This window comes from Garra rufa, chromosome 7 (genome assembly GCF_049309525.1).
Source record: "Garra rufa chromosome 7, GarRuf1.0, whole genome shotgun sequence".
Taxonomy (NCBI): Eukaryota; Metazoa; Chordata; class Actinopteri; order Cypriniformes; family Cyprinidae; genus Garra; species Garra rufa.
In genome coordinates, this window is record NC_133367.1 from 7,083,642 (window position 1) to 7,101,496 (window position 17,855).

A 17,855-nucleotide genomic window follows, 5' to 3' on the forward strand; every position below is an offset into this window, starting at 1 on the left:
AAAGCTTTGCAAAGATTTTTTGGAATATAACCTGTAGATGAAACCTATACTTTGAAAAAAATTACTCATTTTACCAAACGTATCTCATTCCTTTTCATAATTTTGTCTTTAAGCAATGCAGCATTATTCTGTCAGATTGTAGCGTAGACAATAATGACAACTGCTGTGCCCGAATTTGCTGCTTTGTCACACACAAAAACTTCCAAGACTTCTGAAAAACAGTGTCATTGACATTTGAGAGCTCCTCCATGGCTAAACTGGGCTCTACTGTAGTGCCAAGGCACTTTAAGAAGCTTATGCTCAACATAAGACCCAAAAAATGTCTGAACTCCAGTAACTGATACATTCACATAACAAGCCTTTCTCAAGGTTAAGGCGCTTGATTGCAAGTGATGCCCATAAATACATCAAGTACGATTTTTTAGAAAAAATTGGTGGCTTATTTTCAAATATTAATTTAATTCATAGTGAAATGTTCACTGTCATTATCTTAACCCATTATTCGCTCTACAAGATGTTCTAAAACACGGTATTAAACCTACTTAAGACTGGACAGTTAATTACACCACAGTGATAACTTATCTTTGACCTGTGTCACGATATTAATGAACGTCACAATCAATTACAAAACCTCCTGTCAAAACAAAGCTAAAAATACATTACCAAATTCAGTCCTTTTGCGTTCTGCTGAGTGAACACTATTCTGTCTATATAAGACGCTGCTTCAGACTCCTCTAAGAACTGACTGGAACTCAAAAGTGGGTGAGTTGCTCATCATCTTCTTCTTCTACTATTAAGCTAACATCACATACTTTAGAGCGGCTAACCCTCACATACAGTATGTTAATCAGTTAGCATGTTTAAGAGTTCACATTGTGGAGAAGCCAGTAAGCACATATCCGCTGCATTGGATTGACATATTTTTTTTCCCCCATTCTCCCAGCATCTCCTACCTCAGACACACCCTTTCTGGAAACGACAGCAGGTATTGCATTTATTACAAATCTTTGGTTTTTATTTAAAAATGAAAGTCAAATGACAGATCCCACGCAGTTCTAAAGCAAATGGCAACACTTTAAGAGTTGCTTATTAGCATGCCTATTATTGACATATTAGCTGTTTATTAGTAATGTTGTTTCTACAATACCTCAACTGAACAACTACCTTATTAACGAGTTTATTGAGGCCAATATCATAGTCAATGTTTTGTTAATAGCGAGAACTGAACCTTAAAATAAAGTAAATGACCAAGCAAACATTTCATTGAATAGAGTACCAAATTGTTGTAATTGTTAAGCGTAGGCTAAATCATTGAAGGTTAATGAGTGGCTCATGCTTGAATATAGAAACACAAACTGTCTTTTAGTGTTCAAATTGTACTGTCAGGTTTTACAAAAGACGCAAAGTGATTAATTATTGCTGAAAAGGAGTGGACAGTTATTTTTAAACCTGACCTTAATGAATATGGTTTTGTAGGAATTTCCTATTTAGACACAAAATGTACGGGAGGAAAGTAATCAAATGAATATTTGCAATTGTCAAATTACTGGCATTTGCGTCAATATTTAACATCCAAAAAAAGCTTGTCTTAAACTATTTTGTGTTTGAAATGGCTGCAACTATTGTTGGTATAGGGAGGAGGCACTGCAGAAAACAAAAAGCACGTGGTAGAAGGGAGAGGATTTTTTCCACATATTCATTTATTTGAAATGCCAGAATAACACAGTATCCCAACATATTGCTAGCCAAGCCATGTTATTTTTAATTTGCTTCAGGAAAACTCAACTAGGAGTCACGCAATTCCAGGTCTATCAAAACTTTTTGTGGCCTCTGGCTCTTTTCAACGTGCTGTGGCTTCTTTAATAATTAATTCTTCATTATTTATTTGCAACTACACTAATTTGAACTGCGCTTGCTATATTGCTTGGTCAATATGTAAATGAGATGTTGCATCAGTATTTTTTTATCAGTATCTTTATTTTGTGTAATTTAGTAAATCACCCACAGAGATTTTCCCTCCTGTCGGCGTTGTTTTGGAATTGTGCTCTCGCGCTAATTTGCCGTTTAGTAAAATTGGTCCATTGAAAGAAAAAAAGTGTAAAGCGAGCGAGAATACAACACTGAATATAAAAACAAAATGAACAAATGGTCAAAACTTACCAATTAGCTTTCCAATCTTCTCTCATAACTGTAACTGAAACACAACTGAAATGAGGTTATTGGAATATAATTATAAATCTACTAATGAAATTGCCTTCCGGCACATTCTCTTCTTCTCATTAGTCACAGTAAACTACAATCATGGGAGATGGTGAAATGGAGTGTTTCGGCCCGGCGGCCGTTTTCCTCCGGAAGCCAGAAAGAGAGAGAATTGAGGCTCAGACCACCCCCTTCGATGCCAAAACGGCATACTTCGTGACAGAGCCAGCTGAGATGTACCTGAAGGGTGTTCTTGCTAGCAGAGAGGGTGGCAAAGCTACTGTCAAAACTCTGTGTGGGAAAGTGAGTACAATTACAAAATGTTCCTATCTTCTGCAAAAACAATTTTAGATGATGCGATGGACTGTAGAACTAGATGTCACATGAATCAAACACTGTCAAGTTTGGTAATTGTCTCACCCATCCTGAAAACTTTTTAGACAATCACAGTAAAAGAAGATGAAATATTTCCCATGAATCCTCCCAAGTATGACAAAATTGAGGACATGGCCATGATGACCCACCTCAATGAGCCTACTGTGCTGTATAACCTCAAAGAGCGTTACGCAGCATGGATGATCTACGTAAGTCTAAGTCAATCATAGTTTATTCCTAGGATGGGGCGGCAGCATTGTTATTACTGGACTATCTATCTCTGTTTCAGACCTACTCTGGCTTGTTCTGCGTCACTGTCAATCCCTACAAGTGGCTCCCAGTGTACGACTCAGTTGTTGTGAATGGATACAGAGGCAAAAAGAGGATTGAAGCTCCACCTCACATCTTCTCCATCTCTGACAACGCCTATCAGTTCATGCTCACTGGTAAGGGGACACACATTTTCAATCCAATTTGCAAACCAATCAAAAAAACTATTTTTTAAAGAATGCTTATTTTGTGCTAAACCTGAGCCTGCTTATATTTTGCTTGATACAGTTACAATTCAAAAACTTAAACTTAAAATAACATGAACTTGTTTCAGACAGGGACAATCAGTCTATCCTGATTACGTAAGTAGACTGTGATAACTAAAATATTTTTGAATAATACGTTTAATGGGTGAATATCATTACATGCACTAAGAAAACTACTTATTCAAGAATTTTCTGCTGGAAAATATGGCTTACGTGGACATGTGAATGCATAAGCATTGCTGTAATTGGCATGTGTTAAAAACACAGGGAAAGCTGTTTACTGATGGTGTTGCATTTATATGAGGTTAAGACCACACTACTAAAACAATGCATGTAGATGCGAATGCCAGCTTCACATCTTCAGCAGCTTCCTGGTGTGCATTGTTAATGTAGTATGGTTTTTAAAGAAGCACGTACATATAAGCAAATTTATCAGCTACTGAAAAAATTAGCTAATTTATCAAACAGGTCATTTCTAATATTCTGAAATACATTCTTTTCCATCTTTAACATCCACTCAGTGGAGAATCTGGTGCAGGAAAGACTGTCAACACCAAACGTGTGATCCAGTACTTTGCGACAATCGCTGTGGCTGGAGGGAAGAAGGCAGAACATGTCCCTGGCAAAATGAAGGTAACTAAACCAAACAATTAAATATCATCCAAGATACACCAACAGAAATATTCTACATGATGAAATTACTTAAATACTCACCAGGGGTCGCTAGAGGACCAGATCATTGCAGCCAACCCTCTGCTGGAGGCTTATGGAAATGCCAAGACTGTAAGGAATGACAACTCCTCTCGTTTTGTAAGTAGCTGAGGTCAGATTAAGTGCATTATACAAATTCAGTTATTAAATTCATTACGTATCTGGGAAAATTCTAATTCTATTTCAATCTCTGTAGGGTAAATTCATCCGGATTCACTTTGCAACCACTGGAAAACTGGCCTCAGCTGATATTGAAACTTGTGAGGCATCATTGTTTTAAACCAAATATTTTTATTTGGATGCTAACAGGTAGATTCATCAACTGAACTCAGTTTTGTTTTTAAGATCTGCTGGAAAAGTCAAGAGTAACATTCCAGCTGTCTGCTGAGAGGAGTTACCACATCTTCTACCAGCTCATGACTGGACACAAGCCAGAGCTGATCGGTGAGAAATCTACAGTATTGTGTGTTTCAGTTATTTGCTGGTTTGAGAACCCTGTTAACATGTTGCACATCAATCCTTTACAGAGGCCCTGCTCATCACCACCAACCCTTATGACTATCCAATGATCAGCCAGGGTGAAATCACTGTCAAGAGTATTGATGATGTGGAGGAGTTCATTGCCACAGATGTATGTGGACAACTTCATAATTACTAGATCTAGTACTGTTTCCAGATTCTATGAAATATATCTGAGCAAAACTGAAAAACATACACACACAAAACATAAGATTTATTTTGTTTGTGTAAGAACAGACTGCCATTGACATTCTGGGCTTCACTGCTGATGAGAAAATCAGCATCTACAAGCTGACGGGTTCTGTGATGCATCATGGGAGCATGAAGTTTAAACAGAAGCAGAGAGAGGAGCAGGCTGAACCTGATGGCAATGAGGGTAGGGTGTATTATTAGCATAAATTAGCATGCAAATATTGACTTCATTAGAGAAAACAATGTGTAAAACTGTTCTTCCTCAGTGGCCGATAAAATCGCCTACCTCATGGGCCTCAACTCTGCTGACATGCTGAAAGCTCTGTGCTACCCCAGAGTGAAGGTCGGGAACGAGATGGTGACCAAAGGCCAGACAGTACCACAGGTGATAAGATAAGATACATTAAGATAAAGTACAGTATCTGCTGTTTAAATTCAAGTAACATACTCAGGGACATGAGTGAGGTCTGAGATTATTTTTTGGGTCTGTCTGATGATTGTTTTGTCAAAGACAGAAGAGAAGATAACACTTTCTAGTTAACACCAAAGACTCACAATACTCAAAGCATCTCCTTGTTAAAGTTCGAAGTTTGTCAACCTTATTCCTGAGTGACCATACGTTTCCCAGGATAATGGATAGCAGCGGGGGTCAGTTTCCTATTTTCTGTAGCCATTGTCATACACCTCCTCTCCAGCCTCTTCTCCACAGTTTTTGACAACTAGGAGCTCTTATACCCTCTGGCAAGTTTTTAATGGGCTTTCAGAAAAGATCTGCTGCATCTGTGCAGCATTGCAGAGATAAGAGCAACGCTATCGAATAAGCTACTGGCCACTAGCTCTGCAGGTGGAGAAAGTTTCATACAAGAGCACAATCGTCAAAACAAAAGTAGTCCCAAAGACATAGTCCTTTTCCAAATCACATGAATTATACATAGGGCATATAAAACACCTTTTTAAAAAAAGTGTGTGGGTGTCCATGTTATCCGCAGTGCGGCACCTCCAGAAACTCACTTACTGGATAGATGATAAATACTTGATAGAATAAACCTAGAGTAAAGTCTCATATCACTTACATTGGCCTCTGAATTTCTCAGGTGAACAACGCAGTCTCGGCTCTCTGCAAGTCTGTCTATGAGAAAATGTTCTTGTGGATGGTCGTCCGTATCAATGAGATGTTGGACACCAAGCAGCCCAGACAGTTCTTCATTGGTGTGCTGGACATCGCTGGATTTGAGATCTTTGATGTGAGCATCACTCATTAAAGTCTCTGTAAGAATCAAGGTATAAAAGATGACAGTCAGCAGTAAGAACTTGTTTCTGTTGATTTATCAGTACAACAGCTTGGAGCAGCTTTGCATCAACTTCACAAATGAAAAACTGCAACAGTTCTTCAACCACCACATGTTTGTTCTGGAGCAAGAGGAGTACAAGAAAGAAGGCATTGAATGGGAGTTCATTGACTTTGGTATGGACTTGGCCGCCTGCATTGAGCTTATTGAGAAGGTATGAGGAAATTCAGTACATAATATTTACTATTCATATTGTGCCTGTACTTGAGCGTGAACATTTCTTCAACAGCCAATGGGCATCTTCTCCATTCTTGAAGAGGAGTGCATGTTCCCCAAGGCTACAGACACAAGCTTCAAAAACAAGCTGCATGATCAGCATCTGGGTAAAACTCCAGCTTTCCAGAAGCCCAAGCCTGCCAAAGGTAAAGCAGAGGCCCACTTCTCTCTGGTGCACTACGCCGGCACTGTGGACTACAACATTACTGGCTGGTTGGAAAAGAACAAGGATCCCCTGAACGACTCTGTTGTACAACTCTACCAAAAGTCAACACTCAAACTGCTCTCCTTTCTATATGTCGCGCATGCAGGTACTGAAGGTAAGAACATCTGCATTTCCCGAAATCCTTGGTGTTTGATTTATGTGCAAGACATTATCACATAGTGATTTATTAAAGGGGTAAATTGAAAGCAACATGAGATCAAGAATTACAACTAATTTAATTGAAAACAGCTGAAGGCGGTGCAAAGAAAGGAGGCAAGAAGAAGGGTGGTTCCTTCCAGACGGTCTCTGCACTTTTTAGGGTAAAACGATTATCTATTTTAATGAAGGATGTAAACTTTTTCTCCATTAAAGATTGGACTAATGACATAAACCTTTCCACAGGAGAACTTGGGCAAGCTGATGTCTAACCTGAGGTGCACTCACCCTCACTTTGTGCGCTGCTTGATTCCTAATGAGTCCAAGACTCCAGGTAAACTTGATCTTTGAAAACTCAAATGCATGACTGTTTGGGAATTATTTCTGAAACATTAAGTTCATTTATATTTCAGGTCTGATGGAGAACTTCCTGGTTATCCACCAGCTCAGGTGTAATGGTGTGCTGGAGGGTATCAGAATCTGCAGGAAGGGTTTCCCCAGCAGAATCCTCTACGGTGACTTCAAGCAGAGGTAAAGATACCTTTTTGCAACCTCCTAGTTGGAGATGATGCACCATTTAATCTTCACTATCTTATACTATAAATATGTTTTTGTGGCTATATGAGAACATGAGTCTTGCCTGCCTGTCTTTTAGATACAAAGTATTAAATGCTAGCATCATTCCAGAGGGACAGTTCATTGACAACAAAAAGGCTTCAGAGAAACTCTTGGGCTCTATTGATATTGACCAGACCCAATATAAGTTAGGACACACAAAGGTGAGCTACACAACAAGTGACTTAGCTCAACTCTGCATGGAATGGCTTCCATAACATAACACTAAATATCATTATAAATTTGTAAATAATTTTATTCGTACAGGTGTTCTTTAAAGCTGGTCTCTTGGGAACTCTTGAGGAAATGAGAGATGAGAAACTAGCAAAGCTAGTCACCATGACTCAGGCTGCTTGTCGTGGCTTCCTCATGAGGAGGGAGTTTTTGAAAATGATGGAGAGGAGGTGAGAGAACTTTACATTATTTGATATACAAGAAAGTACTGTTAAAGATTTTGGTCAAACAAAAACCAGAAATTCTCTTCCCCAGAGAGTCCGTTTTTTCCATCCAATACAACATTCGCTCATTCATGAATGTCAAACATTGGCCATGGATGAAACTCTACTTCAAAATCAAGCCTCTTCTGAAGACTGCAGAGACTGAGAAAGAAATGGCAGCAATGAAGGAGAATTATGAGAAAATGAAAGAAGATTTAACCAAGGCATTATCTAAAAAGAAGGAGCTTGAGGAGAAAATGGTGTCACTTCTTCAGGAGAAAAATGACCTTCATATGCAAGTAGCATCTGTGAGTATTCAGCTCTCACTGATCCTAATATTGATCCTACAGCTTTGAACCTAAGTTATTAACTAAAACAATATCAATGAACAGGAATCTGAAAACCTCTCTGATGCTGAGGAGAGATGTGAAGGTCTCATCAAAAGCAAGATCCAGCTTGAGGCAAAACTCAAAGAGTCCAACGAGAGACTGGAGGATGAGGAGGAAATGAATGCTGAACTGACTGCCAAGAAGAGGAAACTGGAGGACGAATGCTCTGAACTGAAGAAAGACATTGATGACCTGGAGCTCACCTTGGCAAAAGTGGAAAAAGAGAAACATGCAACAGAAAATAAGGTCAAAATTATTTTCACACCTTTTTCACATTGCTGATTGTGATTCTGACTCTTGAGAATGAAACCAATGAACAATGTTTCCCTTCAGGTGAAAAACCTGACTGAGGAGATGGCTTCTCAGGATGAGAGCATTGCCAAGCTGACCAAAGAGAAGAAAGCACTCCAAGAGGCACACCAGCAGACTCTTGATGACCTTCAAGCAGAGGAAGACAAAGTCAACACTCTGACTAAAGCTAAGACAAAGCTTGAGCAGCAAGTGGACGATGTAAGATGTTTGGCATGAGAAGAATAAGGCTTCCCATAACACTCCCATGAGAATAAGGATTCCATGAATCAATGGGAATCAATTAGAAATTAATATTGTAGTTAATATTGTTATTTTAATATTGTTGTTTATTAATATTTTATTTCTCTGCCTTCTGTCAAAATAGCTTGAGGGCTCACTGGAGCAAGAGAAAAAGCTCCGTATGGACCTTGAGAGAGCCAAGAGGAAGCTTGAGGGTGATCTGAAACTAGCCCAGGAGACCATAATGGACCTGGAGAATGAAAAACAGCAATCAGATGAAAAGATCAAAAAGTGAGTGCACATCAGATGTTAGAACTTTACATAACTGTACAACGTGTACATTTTACAAATAAAACTAAATTACAACAGGAAGGACTTTGAGACAAGTCAGCTTCTCAGCAAGATTGAGGATGAACAGACTTTGGGAGTACAGCTTCAGAAGAAGATCAAAGAACTTCAGGTAACACTAATCATTTATATATGAAACTGTGATGTAGATGTACAGCTGTAAAAACCCACAATACCAAAATCACTGACTAAATGATTTTTCTTTATTTATCTAGGCCCGTATTGAGGAGCTGGAAGAGGAAATTGAGGCAGAGCGAGCTGCTCGTGCTAAAGTGGAGAAGCAGAGAGCTGATCTCTCCAGGGAACTTGAAGAGATCAGCGAGAGGCTTGAGGAAGCTGGTGGTGCCACTTCTGCCCAGATTGAGATGAACAAGAAGCGCGAAGCTGAATTCCAAAAGTTGCGTCGTGATCTGGAGGAGTCCACCTTGCAGCACGAGGCTACAGCTGCAGCTCTCAGAAAGAAGCAGGCAGACAGTGTGGCTGAACTCGGAGAACAGATCGACAACCTCCAGCGGGTCAAGCAGAAGCTGGAGAAGGAGAAGAGCGAATACAAGATGGAGATTGATGACTTGTCAAGCAACATGGAGGCTGTGGCTAAAGCAAAGGTACAATCTTAAAAAATAATCTTTAAGGAAAAGTTAAGTTTTCAGTTTCATAAAATTTAACTTTAACACTACTTTTTACTTTAGAAGCTTAAAATATGAATAATATACATGAGTTCAAAAAAGTTGATGTTCTTAATTTACGTAGGGAAACCTTGAAAAGATGTGCCGTACATTAGAAGACCAAGGAAGTGAGCTAAAAACGAAGAATGATGAATTTGTACGCCAACTTAATGACCTAAATGCCCAGAGGGCAAGGCTCCAAACTGAAAATGGTATGTAAATACTGAATATACCATGCACACAATGGCACAGAAATGTGCAAAAAAGTGATTCAAAAACCCAATGCTGACATCATACAACTATTTTGTGACTCTTTCATAAATTATACATTGTCTCTTACTAGGTGAATTTGGCCGTCAATTGGAGGAGAAAGAAGCTCTTGTTTCTCAACTGACAAGAAGCAAACAGGCTTACACTCAGCAGATTGAGGAACTCAAAAGACATATTGAGGAAGAGGTTAAGGTGTGTACCTATCAAGTCAAGTCACCTTTATTTATATAGCGCTTTTTACAATACAGATTGTGTCAAAGCAACTGCACAGTATTTAAACAGCACCATAGTGTGTAAGTAACGCATTATTGTAAACAATCAATTTTCAGTTAAAGGCAGTTCATCAATGAATTCAGTGATATCATCATTCAGTTCAGTTCAGATAGTATACGATATCACTGGAAAGTGTCCCCAACTAAGCAAGCCAGAGGCGACAGCGGCAAGGAACCAAAACTCCACAGATGACGGAGATGGAGAAAAAAACCTTGATCTGATCTGGATACAGACTGGGTCTGGTGGCTACGGTGACCTCGGAATAAGAATGAAACAGGCTAATATTAGCATAGATGCCATTCTTTTTACTATGCAACGAGTGCATCAGGTGTTATGGGAGGTGTTTTCAGTTCCGGTTGACCTAATTAATGCAACCTAACAATCCTTTAACAGATTTGAGTTATAGAAATGTGTTAATGTTTTTATGTGTAAGCCAGATTAAAGATATGTGTCTTTAATCTAGATTTAAACTGACAGATTGTGTCTGCCTCCCGAACAGTGTTAGGTAGATTGTTCCAGAGTTTAGGCGCTAGATAAGAAAATGATCTGCCGCCCGCAGTTGATTTTGATATTCTAGGTATTATCAAATTGCCAGAACACTATGGCAATTTATTTATCAAATAAAACTAATTTTATCAAAAACTGTATATAGCTATGAACATAGCAATCTACACCAGGAATAGAAACAAATTTAACTTAAATGTTTTTCTGACTTTAAGGCCAAGAACGCTCTGGCCCATGCGGTTCAGTCTGCCCGCCATGACTGTGATCTTCTCAGAGAGCAGTATGAGGAGGAGCAGGAGGCCAAAGGTGAACTCCAGCGTGGAATGTCTAAGGCCAACAGTGAGGTGGCTCAGTGGAGATCCAAATATGAGACTGACGCCATCCAACGCACTGAGGAGCTTGAGGAATCCAAGTAAATACAACAAAGTATTCAGTAACCTTGATTTAATAACACCAAATGTTAGTTTCATCAATTCATTTCACTTTCTTCAGGAAAAAGCTAGCCCAGCGTCTGCAGGATGCTGAAGAATCCATTGAGGCAGTGAACTCCAAGTGTGCCTCACTGGAAAAGACCAAACAGAGACTGCAGGGTGAAGTAGAGGACCTCATGATTGATGTGGAGAGGGCAAATGCATTGGCTGCCAACCTTGACAAGAAGCAGAGAAACTTTGACAAGGTGAGAAGGATGTGGATAATCTTTGAATCTAAACCTTAAAGCCATGGACTCTTGACTATTTAACAGTGATTCCCTTTTTGTTCAGGTTCTAGCAGAGTGGAAGCAAAAGTATGAGGAAGGCCAGGCTGAACTTGAAGGTGCTCAGAAAGAAGCTCGTTCTCTCAGCACTGAGCTTTTCAAAATGAAGAACTCCTATGAAGAAGCTCTTGACCACCTTGAGACACTGAAGAGGGAGAACAAGAATCTGCAACGTAAATTGTATTTTTTTTTTTTTTTTGTTCAAAAATCATTTTAAAAAGATGAATTAAAATATAAAGTTTTACAAATGTAGCTTTTTAAAACCTTTTAGATGAGATTTCTGATCTCACTGAGCAACTTGGAGAGACTGGAAAGAGCATTCATGAACTGGAAAAGGCAAAGAAGACAGTGGAGTCTGAGAAAGCAGAGATCCAGGCTGCACTTGAAGAAGCTGAAGTACTGTCAAATCAATTCATTTCTTAACAGGGCATTGCATCATTTTTTTGTGAGATTGATAACGATTCTTATATTAACTACTATCCATCAGGGCACCCTGGAACATGAAGAGTCCAAGATTCTTCGTGTGCAGCTGGAGCTGAACCAGGTGAAGAGTGAGATTGACAGGAAACTCGCTGAGAAGGACGAGGAAATGGAACAGATCAAGAGGAACAGCCAGAGAGTGATCGATTCCATGCAGAGCACTCTGGACTCTGAGATCAGGAGCAGAAATGATGCCCTGAGAGTCAAAAAGAAGATGGAGGGAGATCTGAATGAGATGGAGATCCAGCTGAGTCATGCCAACCGCCAGGCTGCTGAGGCCCAGAAACAGCTCAGGAACGTCCAAGGCCAACTCAAGGTATCTTTCTGTAGAATGTGGCATTGCAACACATATTAAATGTTTAATAGTATGAATATGATACTTGAATTAATCAAAGCATGACATGAAACTAACAAAGAAAGACCATTACCACAGGATGCCCAACTGCACCTTGATGAGGCTATCAGAGGACAGGAGGACATGAAGGAGCAGGTGGCCATGGTGGAGCGCAGGAATAACTTGATGCAAGCAGAGATTGAGGAGCTGAGAGTTGCTCTGGAGCAAAACGAGAGAGGCCGCAAAGTGGCGGAGCAGGAGCTGGTTGATGCCAGCGAGCGTGTGGGGCTGCTGCATTCACAAGTACAAAAAACTATTTAATACTCTGAACAAATTCAGGTTACATGAAAAAAAAGTTTTATCTTAAACGTAGACTAAACTACCTGCTTAAATCCCACAGAATACAAGTCTTATTAACACCAAGAAGAAGCTTGAGACTGATCTGATCCAGGTTCAAGGTGAGGTGGATGATGCAGTCCAGGAGGCCAGAAATGCAGAAGAGAAGGCCAAGAAGGCCATTACTGATGTGGGTGTTTACTTTCTGTTTCTCTATTCTAAATTAAACAGTTATTTTACCTTGTTTAGCTGCATGTTGTAACAAAGTGAACCTTCATGGAAGGCACTTCTGTCTATATTGGCTAGTTAATTTAATTGGCCTATATATCAGGCTGCCATGATGGCTGAGGAGCTGAAGAAGGAGCAGGACACCAGTGCTCACCTGGAGAGGATGAAGAAGAACCTGGAGGTGACTGTCAAAGACCTGCAGCACCGTCTGGATGAGGCTGAGAGTCTGGCCATGAAGGGTGGAAAGAAACAGCTCCAGAAACTGGAGTCCAGGGTAAATTACAAGCTAAATACAGTTTTAGATGAACTGGCTATGGCAGAGATGTGACAGGTGATGACAATAACTCTCTACTGAAGGTGCGTGAGTTGGAGGCTGAAGTTGATGCTGAACAGAGACGCGGCGCAGACGCTGTGAAAGGAGTGCGCAAATATGAAAGGAGAGTGAAGGAGCTCACCTACCAGGTAAAACTACACTGGATTTAGAAATGTACCACCTTTGTAATTCTATACACAGTTTAACTAAAACCATGAACAATATTTACACCCAAAGACTGAGGAAGACAAGAAGAACGTGACCCGACTGCAGGATCTGGTAGACAAGCTGCAGCTGAAAGTGAAGGCCTACAAGCGCCAGGCTGAGGAAGCTGTAAGTCTAATGTCAAATGTCTTGACTGTGAGGTTTTGACATTCTCTGTTCAATACATTCAGTGTCATGAGTGCAATCCTCTGAAAGGGGTTGGATATCTTATGTCATCCTAACAGGAGGAGCAGGCCAACACTCACCTGTCCAGGTACAGGAAGGTGCAGCATGAGCTGGAGGAGGCTCAGGAGCGCGCTGACATCGCTGAGTCCCAGGTCAACAAGCTGAGAGTCAAGAGCCGTGAAGCTGGGAAGGTATTGTAAAGCTGTTCAAAGGGTGGGGGTAATCTTAATATTCATTGCTAAATATATATTTATATATAAATATAAATTATATATTATTTAGGGTGTAATGGTAAACGTATTTGTACCAAACAATTTTCGGTACGGGTCTTTTGGTTCGGTATGCATATATACCGAACAAATAGTGTGTTTTTTTTTTATTCAAACAAAAAATGAATAAACATCTCGTGCCTCATGTAATCGCTCAATCAATGTTTTGACCGTGGAAAGACGTCAGCAAAACAGCTTCTAAACAAGCTTCTAAACACCACGTCATCAGTGTCCACAGCTCATTAGTTCGCTGGAGAAAACAAGTCTAGAGAAGAGCATTTCGCTAAAAAACAAGTTATGACAGCCATTGCGTATCTGAATATATTTCAACAACAAATAGAATTTGTATAATTTATAAGTCATAAGTATATTTAAAAATAAATAGTAAATTAAATTAAATTTAAATTTGGGCTCTGTTGCTAATTGTAACCTTATAGTAATGTAAAAGGGCTCCCTATAGTTTAAAGCATAAGCAGAGGTAAATATTTTTCACCAAGAACACCGTTCAATATTTAAAAAATATATATATGTTTAGTTTTTTCCCCCTGCCTTATCAAAAAATACCAAACGGTGACGTCAAAACCGAGGTACGTACCGAACCATTATGTTTGTGCACCATTACACCCCTTACACACACACAGTTGCAATTGAAATATATATTTACTGTATATATACAAGTTTTGAACCGAATAAAAACAGCATGGAACTTACGTTTTCTTTTCTGTTACTGAAGAGCAAGGATGAAGAATGAAGATGACATCACATCACATCTACAAGCAAGCATATAATATGACCTACTTGTGCTGTGTCTTAAATGTCCATTAAATACATTTTCTCAAGGCACTCCCTGTTTGTGTCATTGTAGCTCAACTGGTAGATCATAGAGCCAACAATGGCTCCTAAAAGAAAAATAATACATCCCTTAAATTGTACAGATGTAAACATAATTTCACACAAAAATCTGATTTAAAATTAAGCTAAATTACAAAATAGTCATTATAACTTCATATAACTTAATTCCATATAACACAGAATAGATATATAATCCAAGGTTTTCACTTTCAGTAACCAGTGAAAGTTACTGTACTGAAAATGCTATCATTGTGCCATCCAAGATTGTGCCAATGAAAGTTAAATGGCTAAGATATGATAACATTATCTTGGTTATTCTTGTAACCTCAATTTCCTGATGGAGGAAATGAGACATTGTCCAAAAATAGACAGTGAGTGTCATTTTTGGGGATAATGCATTGTGAGTAACGAGATTTATTTTTTTCCAAGTAACTAGTAAAGTAACAAATTACTTTTTAATTTGAAAGAAAATATCTGAGTTACTTTTCCAAATAAGTAACGCCAGGAGCATTTGGGGGTTTGATTCAACCTTTAAGTTATAAGTCCGACTCTAACCATTTGGCCACAATGGCCTACATTAGTAACCAAAACTTTTAACACAACCAGCTGGCAAATGACAAAGTATCCATATATCCTCATCTCAAAGTACTTGAAAACTAGCTTTACTCAGAGATTGTAGATTCTTAAAGGTATTGGGTGTAGCCCAGGAGGCAGAAACACCTTTAGAAGAGTGTGCTTGCAACTCCTAGGAGACACAGTATTTCATCACTCTTTTGACACAACGTTGTAGTGAGAAACAAAAAGGGAACAGAGACTAAACTACCTAAAGCACATAACATTTCTAAATATGATTGGCTGCTTTTCATTCTAGGGTGGTGGAGGGCTTCTGAAGCGTGCTGCAAACTGCCACGGCAAACACTGGTCAAGTATCTTAATGTTGAGCAGCAAGCTCACTGGCTGGTGATGCAACAAAATGCGACATGCAATTTTTCTCAGAAATGATCATGGTTGATGGCAAATAACCTTTTCTACACAAATGAAAGTAGATCTTTTACAGATTCACAAGATGTATTACTCTTATCTGCAATGCCAAAAATGATGGAGCGTTTTAAGTTAAATGCAAGCGATTGCATTGGCAACTCCAAGTTATCTGTATGCAACTGTCATGCAGGGAGTGCGCTGCTATTCAGCTTCCACACTCTGCACAAAGACTTGATTAGTGCACATTTTTCTAGGTTAAAGGGCACCTATTACGCAAAATACACTTTGACATGGTGCTTGAACATACAGTGCATAGCATAAATGAGTACACCCCCTCTAAAACTTAAATTCAGGGTTATGGTTCTTGGAGATATAATGTTCCAACAAGCCAAAGTGATAATGAAATGTTAAGTAAACCGGTTAAGTATAATGAAACAAAATTTTTAAAGACAAGTAATTTCCTGACAGTTAAACGTGTTTTATAGCCTACTGAGTCATACTCAGACTTACTGCTGTTAACAATGAAACCACTTGGGAGAGAACTGCCAGGTGAATTATTTCTTAGCTTAAAAGAGGACAATAGTACAAGAGGAATACCAAATTATTGTTTTAAGTGTAAAAACATAGCAGACATAGCACTGACATTCAAAAACAATGGACTTGTGACAAGACTCCTGAAATAATCAGGTCTTCATGTCTTCAGTTTTAATTTAGTGATGAGTGATTTTTTTGCTAGAAAAAGAGCCAGAGAAACACGATGCAAATGTCTCAGAGCCTGCAAAAGCTATGAAAAGGATGACACTTTATTGTACGACGCAGCCTGCAGAAGTGACATTCATGGTTGTCATCACCACTGAAACTACCTACTTTAGCCAAAGCACAATAAACTCATTTAACCTCTTCCAAGGCCCATAATTTCACAATATAGACTTCTGGGAATCCATACTCTGATCTCAAGAGACTAAATCAATCATTTCAATTCCAAATGCATCCAAAAATGTTCTGGTGTTGCTAGAGGAGGAGTACAGTGCGAAGTGCCTGGTTCCCACTGTGATATTCAGTGGTAGTAAAACTCTTTTATAGGAATGTATGAGCGGTAAGAGTGTGAGGGAGTTGTGCTTTATTCACCAAGTATTTCACCAAGCTCGAACTTACAATCTCATTCGTGAGGGTGACGAATGGAAGACGGCTTTCTCCACAACATCAGGGCACTATGAAAACTTTGTTATTCCCTTCGGGCTGGTCAATAGTCCATCCGTGTTCCAGGCATTTATTAATGATGTGTTCTGTGATATCTGTATATTGATGACGCTATGAGGATCAGGTCAAGCAGGTTCGTTACATGCTCCTACGTCACCCACCAACTATATGCTAAGGTCGAGAAGTGTAAATTCCATATCATTCCATGGGTATGCGATCAGTTCTGGAGGAGTAGTCATGGACGATAAAAAGGTGCTTTGTCAGCAACCGGGAACTTCCTTGCTATTAAGCCAGCCTTTGAGGAGTGGCATCATTGGCTCAAAGGAGCTAAACACCCCATTCACTGTATAGACGATTATCGTGACCTAGAATATCTTTGATGCTCCAAAAGACTGAACTATATACAAGCAAGATGGGCTTTATTCTTCACACAATTTTTTTACTCTCCAAACACTTTTGGTGGTCCATGTTGCAGGCCGACATGATAACTTATGCCTGGGACTGTCCAATATGTAATGCCTCAAAACCCTCTGTACACCTTCAACGTTCGCAGAACTCTGGAACAAGCTGTTATTGACAGGCCATCGGCGTCCCAATCCCGATTTATCATCTGGGTCAATGGGTCTGGCTGTCTCGTACATGTGATCTTTGATTTCGGCTCCCTTGCAAAAAGCTCAATCCTAGTTACTGTCACAGCCAGGTTCTTCCACCACAATCACCCAGCGATCACAATCACCTGAATTCTGAGCACACACACCTGCACGCAATCAGTCACGCCGCTTCATAAGCACACACCACGCACTTCTCATCCTCAGCGGGTTTCACTAAGTCAAATCTTAACTATTGCTACTTACCTGTATTCCGTTTCTTTTCAGTTCTGTCCAGATCACGTCTTCAGCGGTGTGTGTGCCCTAAGTCCATCGATCCTCTGCCACGGAGTGCTTAGCATTCTGGAAATCTCCTCCCGTCGTTCCTGCAAGGAAAAGAATCATCACTCATCCACGGATTTCGCTCAAGGACTCTTCATCTCGGAACTCTATTACTTACCCATTTCTGCACGTTGATCCACGTACCACTCTCTGCTGTTTAAATAAACCTCTTTATCGTTACTCACCTTGTTGTCCGTCTGCTTCCCTAACAGTAAGCCCGGACCAAGACAGCAAACAGCATGAGTGCTCAGGATCCCTTCCAAGTGCTGGTGGATTCACTAAGGAAGGTATTACTAGCC

The 17,855-nt window shown here is 39.6% G+C and overlaps 1 protein-coding gene across 1 annotated transcript; it reads left to right on the top strand.

Annotated features, from left to right (window-relative positions):
• Window positions 1-941: 941 nt before the first annotated feature.
• LOC141338878 (myosin heavy chain, fast skeletal muscle-like) lies at window positions 942-14,437 on the top strand. The gene is made up of 40 exons (XM_073844494.1): window positions 942-985; window positions 2,284-2,502; window positions 2,640-2,783; window positions 2,864-3,020; window positions 3,179-3,206; window positions 3,632-3,743; window positions 3,828-3,920; window positions 4,018-4,081; window positions 4,167-4,265; window positions 4,349-4,452; window positions 4,578-4,716; window positions 4,799-4,917; window positions 5,627-5,776; window positions 5,865-6,035; window positions 6,111-6,417; window positions 6,552-6,622; window positions 6,705-6,792; window positions 6,872-6,989; window positions 7,114-7,237; window positions 7,341-7,477; window positions 7,563-7,818; window positions 7,903-8,145; window positions 8,233-8,409; window positions 8,576-8,721; window positions 8,800-8,890; window positions 8,994-9,383; window positions 9,529-9,655; window positions 9,787-9,905; window positions 10,706-10,902; window positions 10,983-11,166; window positions 11,252-11,417; window positions 11,516-11,640; window positions 11,732-12,040; window positions 12,158-12,361; window positions 12,459-12,584; window positions 12,726-12,896; window positions 12,980-13,084; window positions 13,173-13,268; window positions 13,385-13,516; window positions 14,328-14,437. The coding sequence occupies exons 2-40, from the start codon at window positions 2,302-2,304 to the stop codon at window positions 14,343-14,345; spliced, it is 5,808 nt and encodes a 1,935-aa protein (XP_073700595.1). The 5' UTR covers window positions 942-985; window positions 2,284-2,301; the 3' UTR covers window positions 14,346-14,437.
• The last annotated feature ends 3,418 nt before the right edge of the window (window positions 14,438-17,855 follow it).

Coding starts and splice junctions, on each gene's coding strand:
- LOC141338878 (XM_073844494.1), top strand. CDS start 2,302: ATGGGAGATGGTGAAATGGAGTGTTTCGGCCCGGCGGCCGTTTTCCTC. Junction 3,207..3,631: donor AATCAGTCTATCCTGATTAC/GTAAGTAGACTG, acceptor ACATCCACTCAG/TGGAGAATCTGGTGCAGGAA. Junction 4,082..4,166: donor CTCAGCTGATATTGAAACTT/GTGAGGCATCAT, acceptor TTTGTTTTTAAG/ATCTGCTGGAAAAGTCAAGA.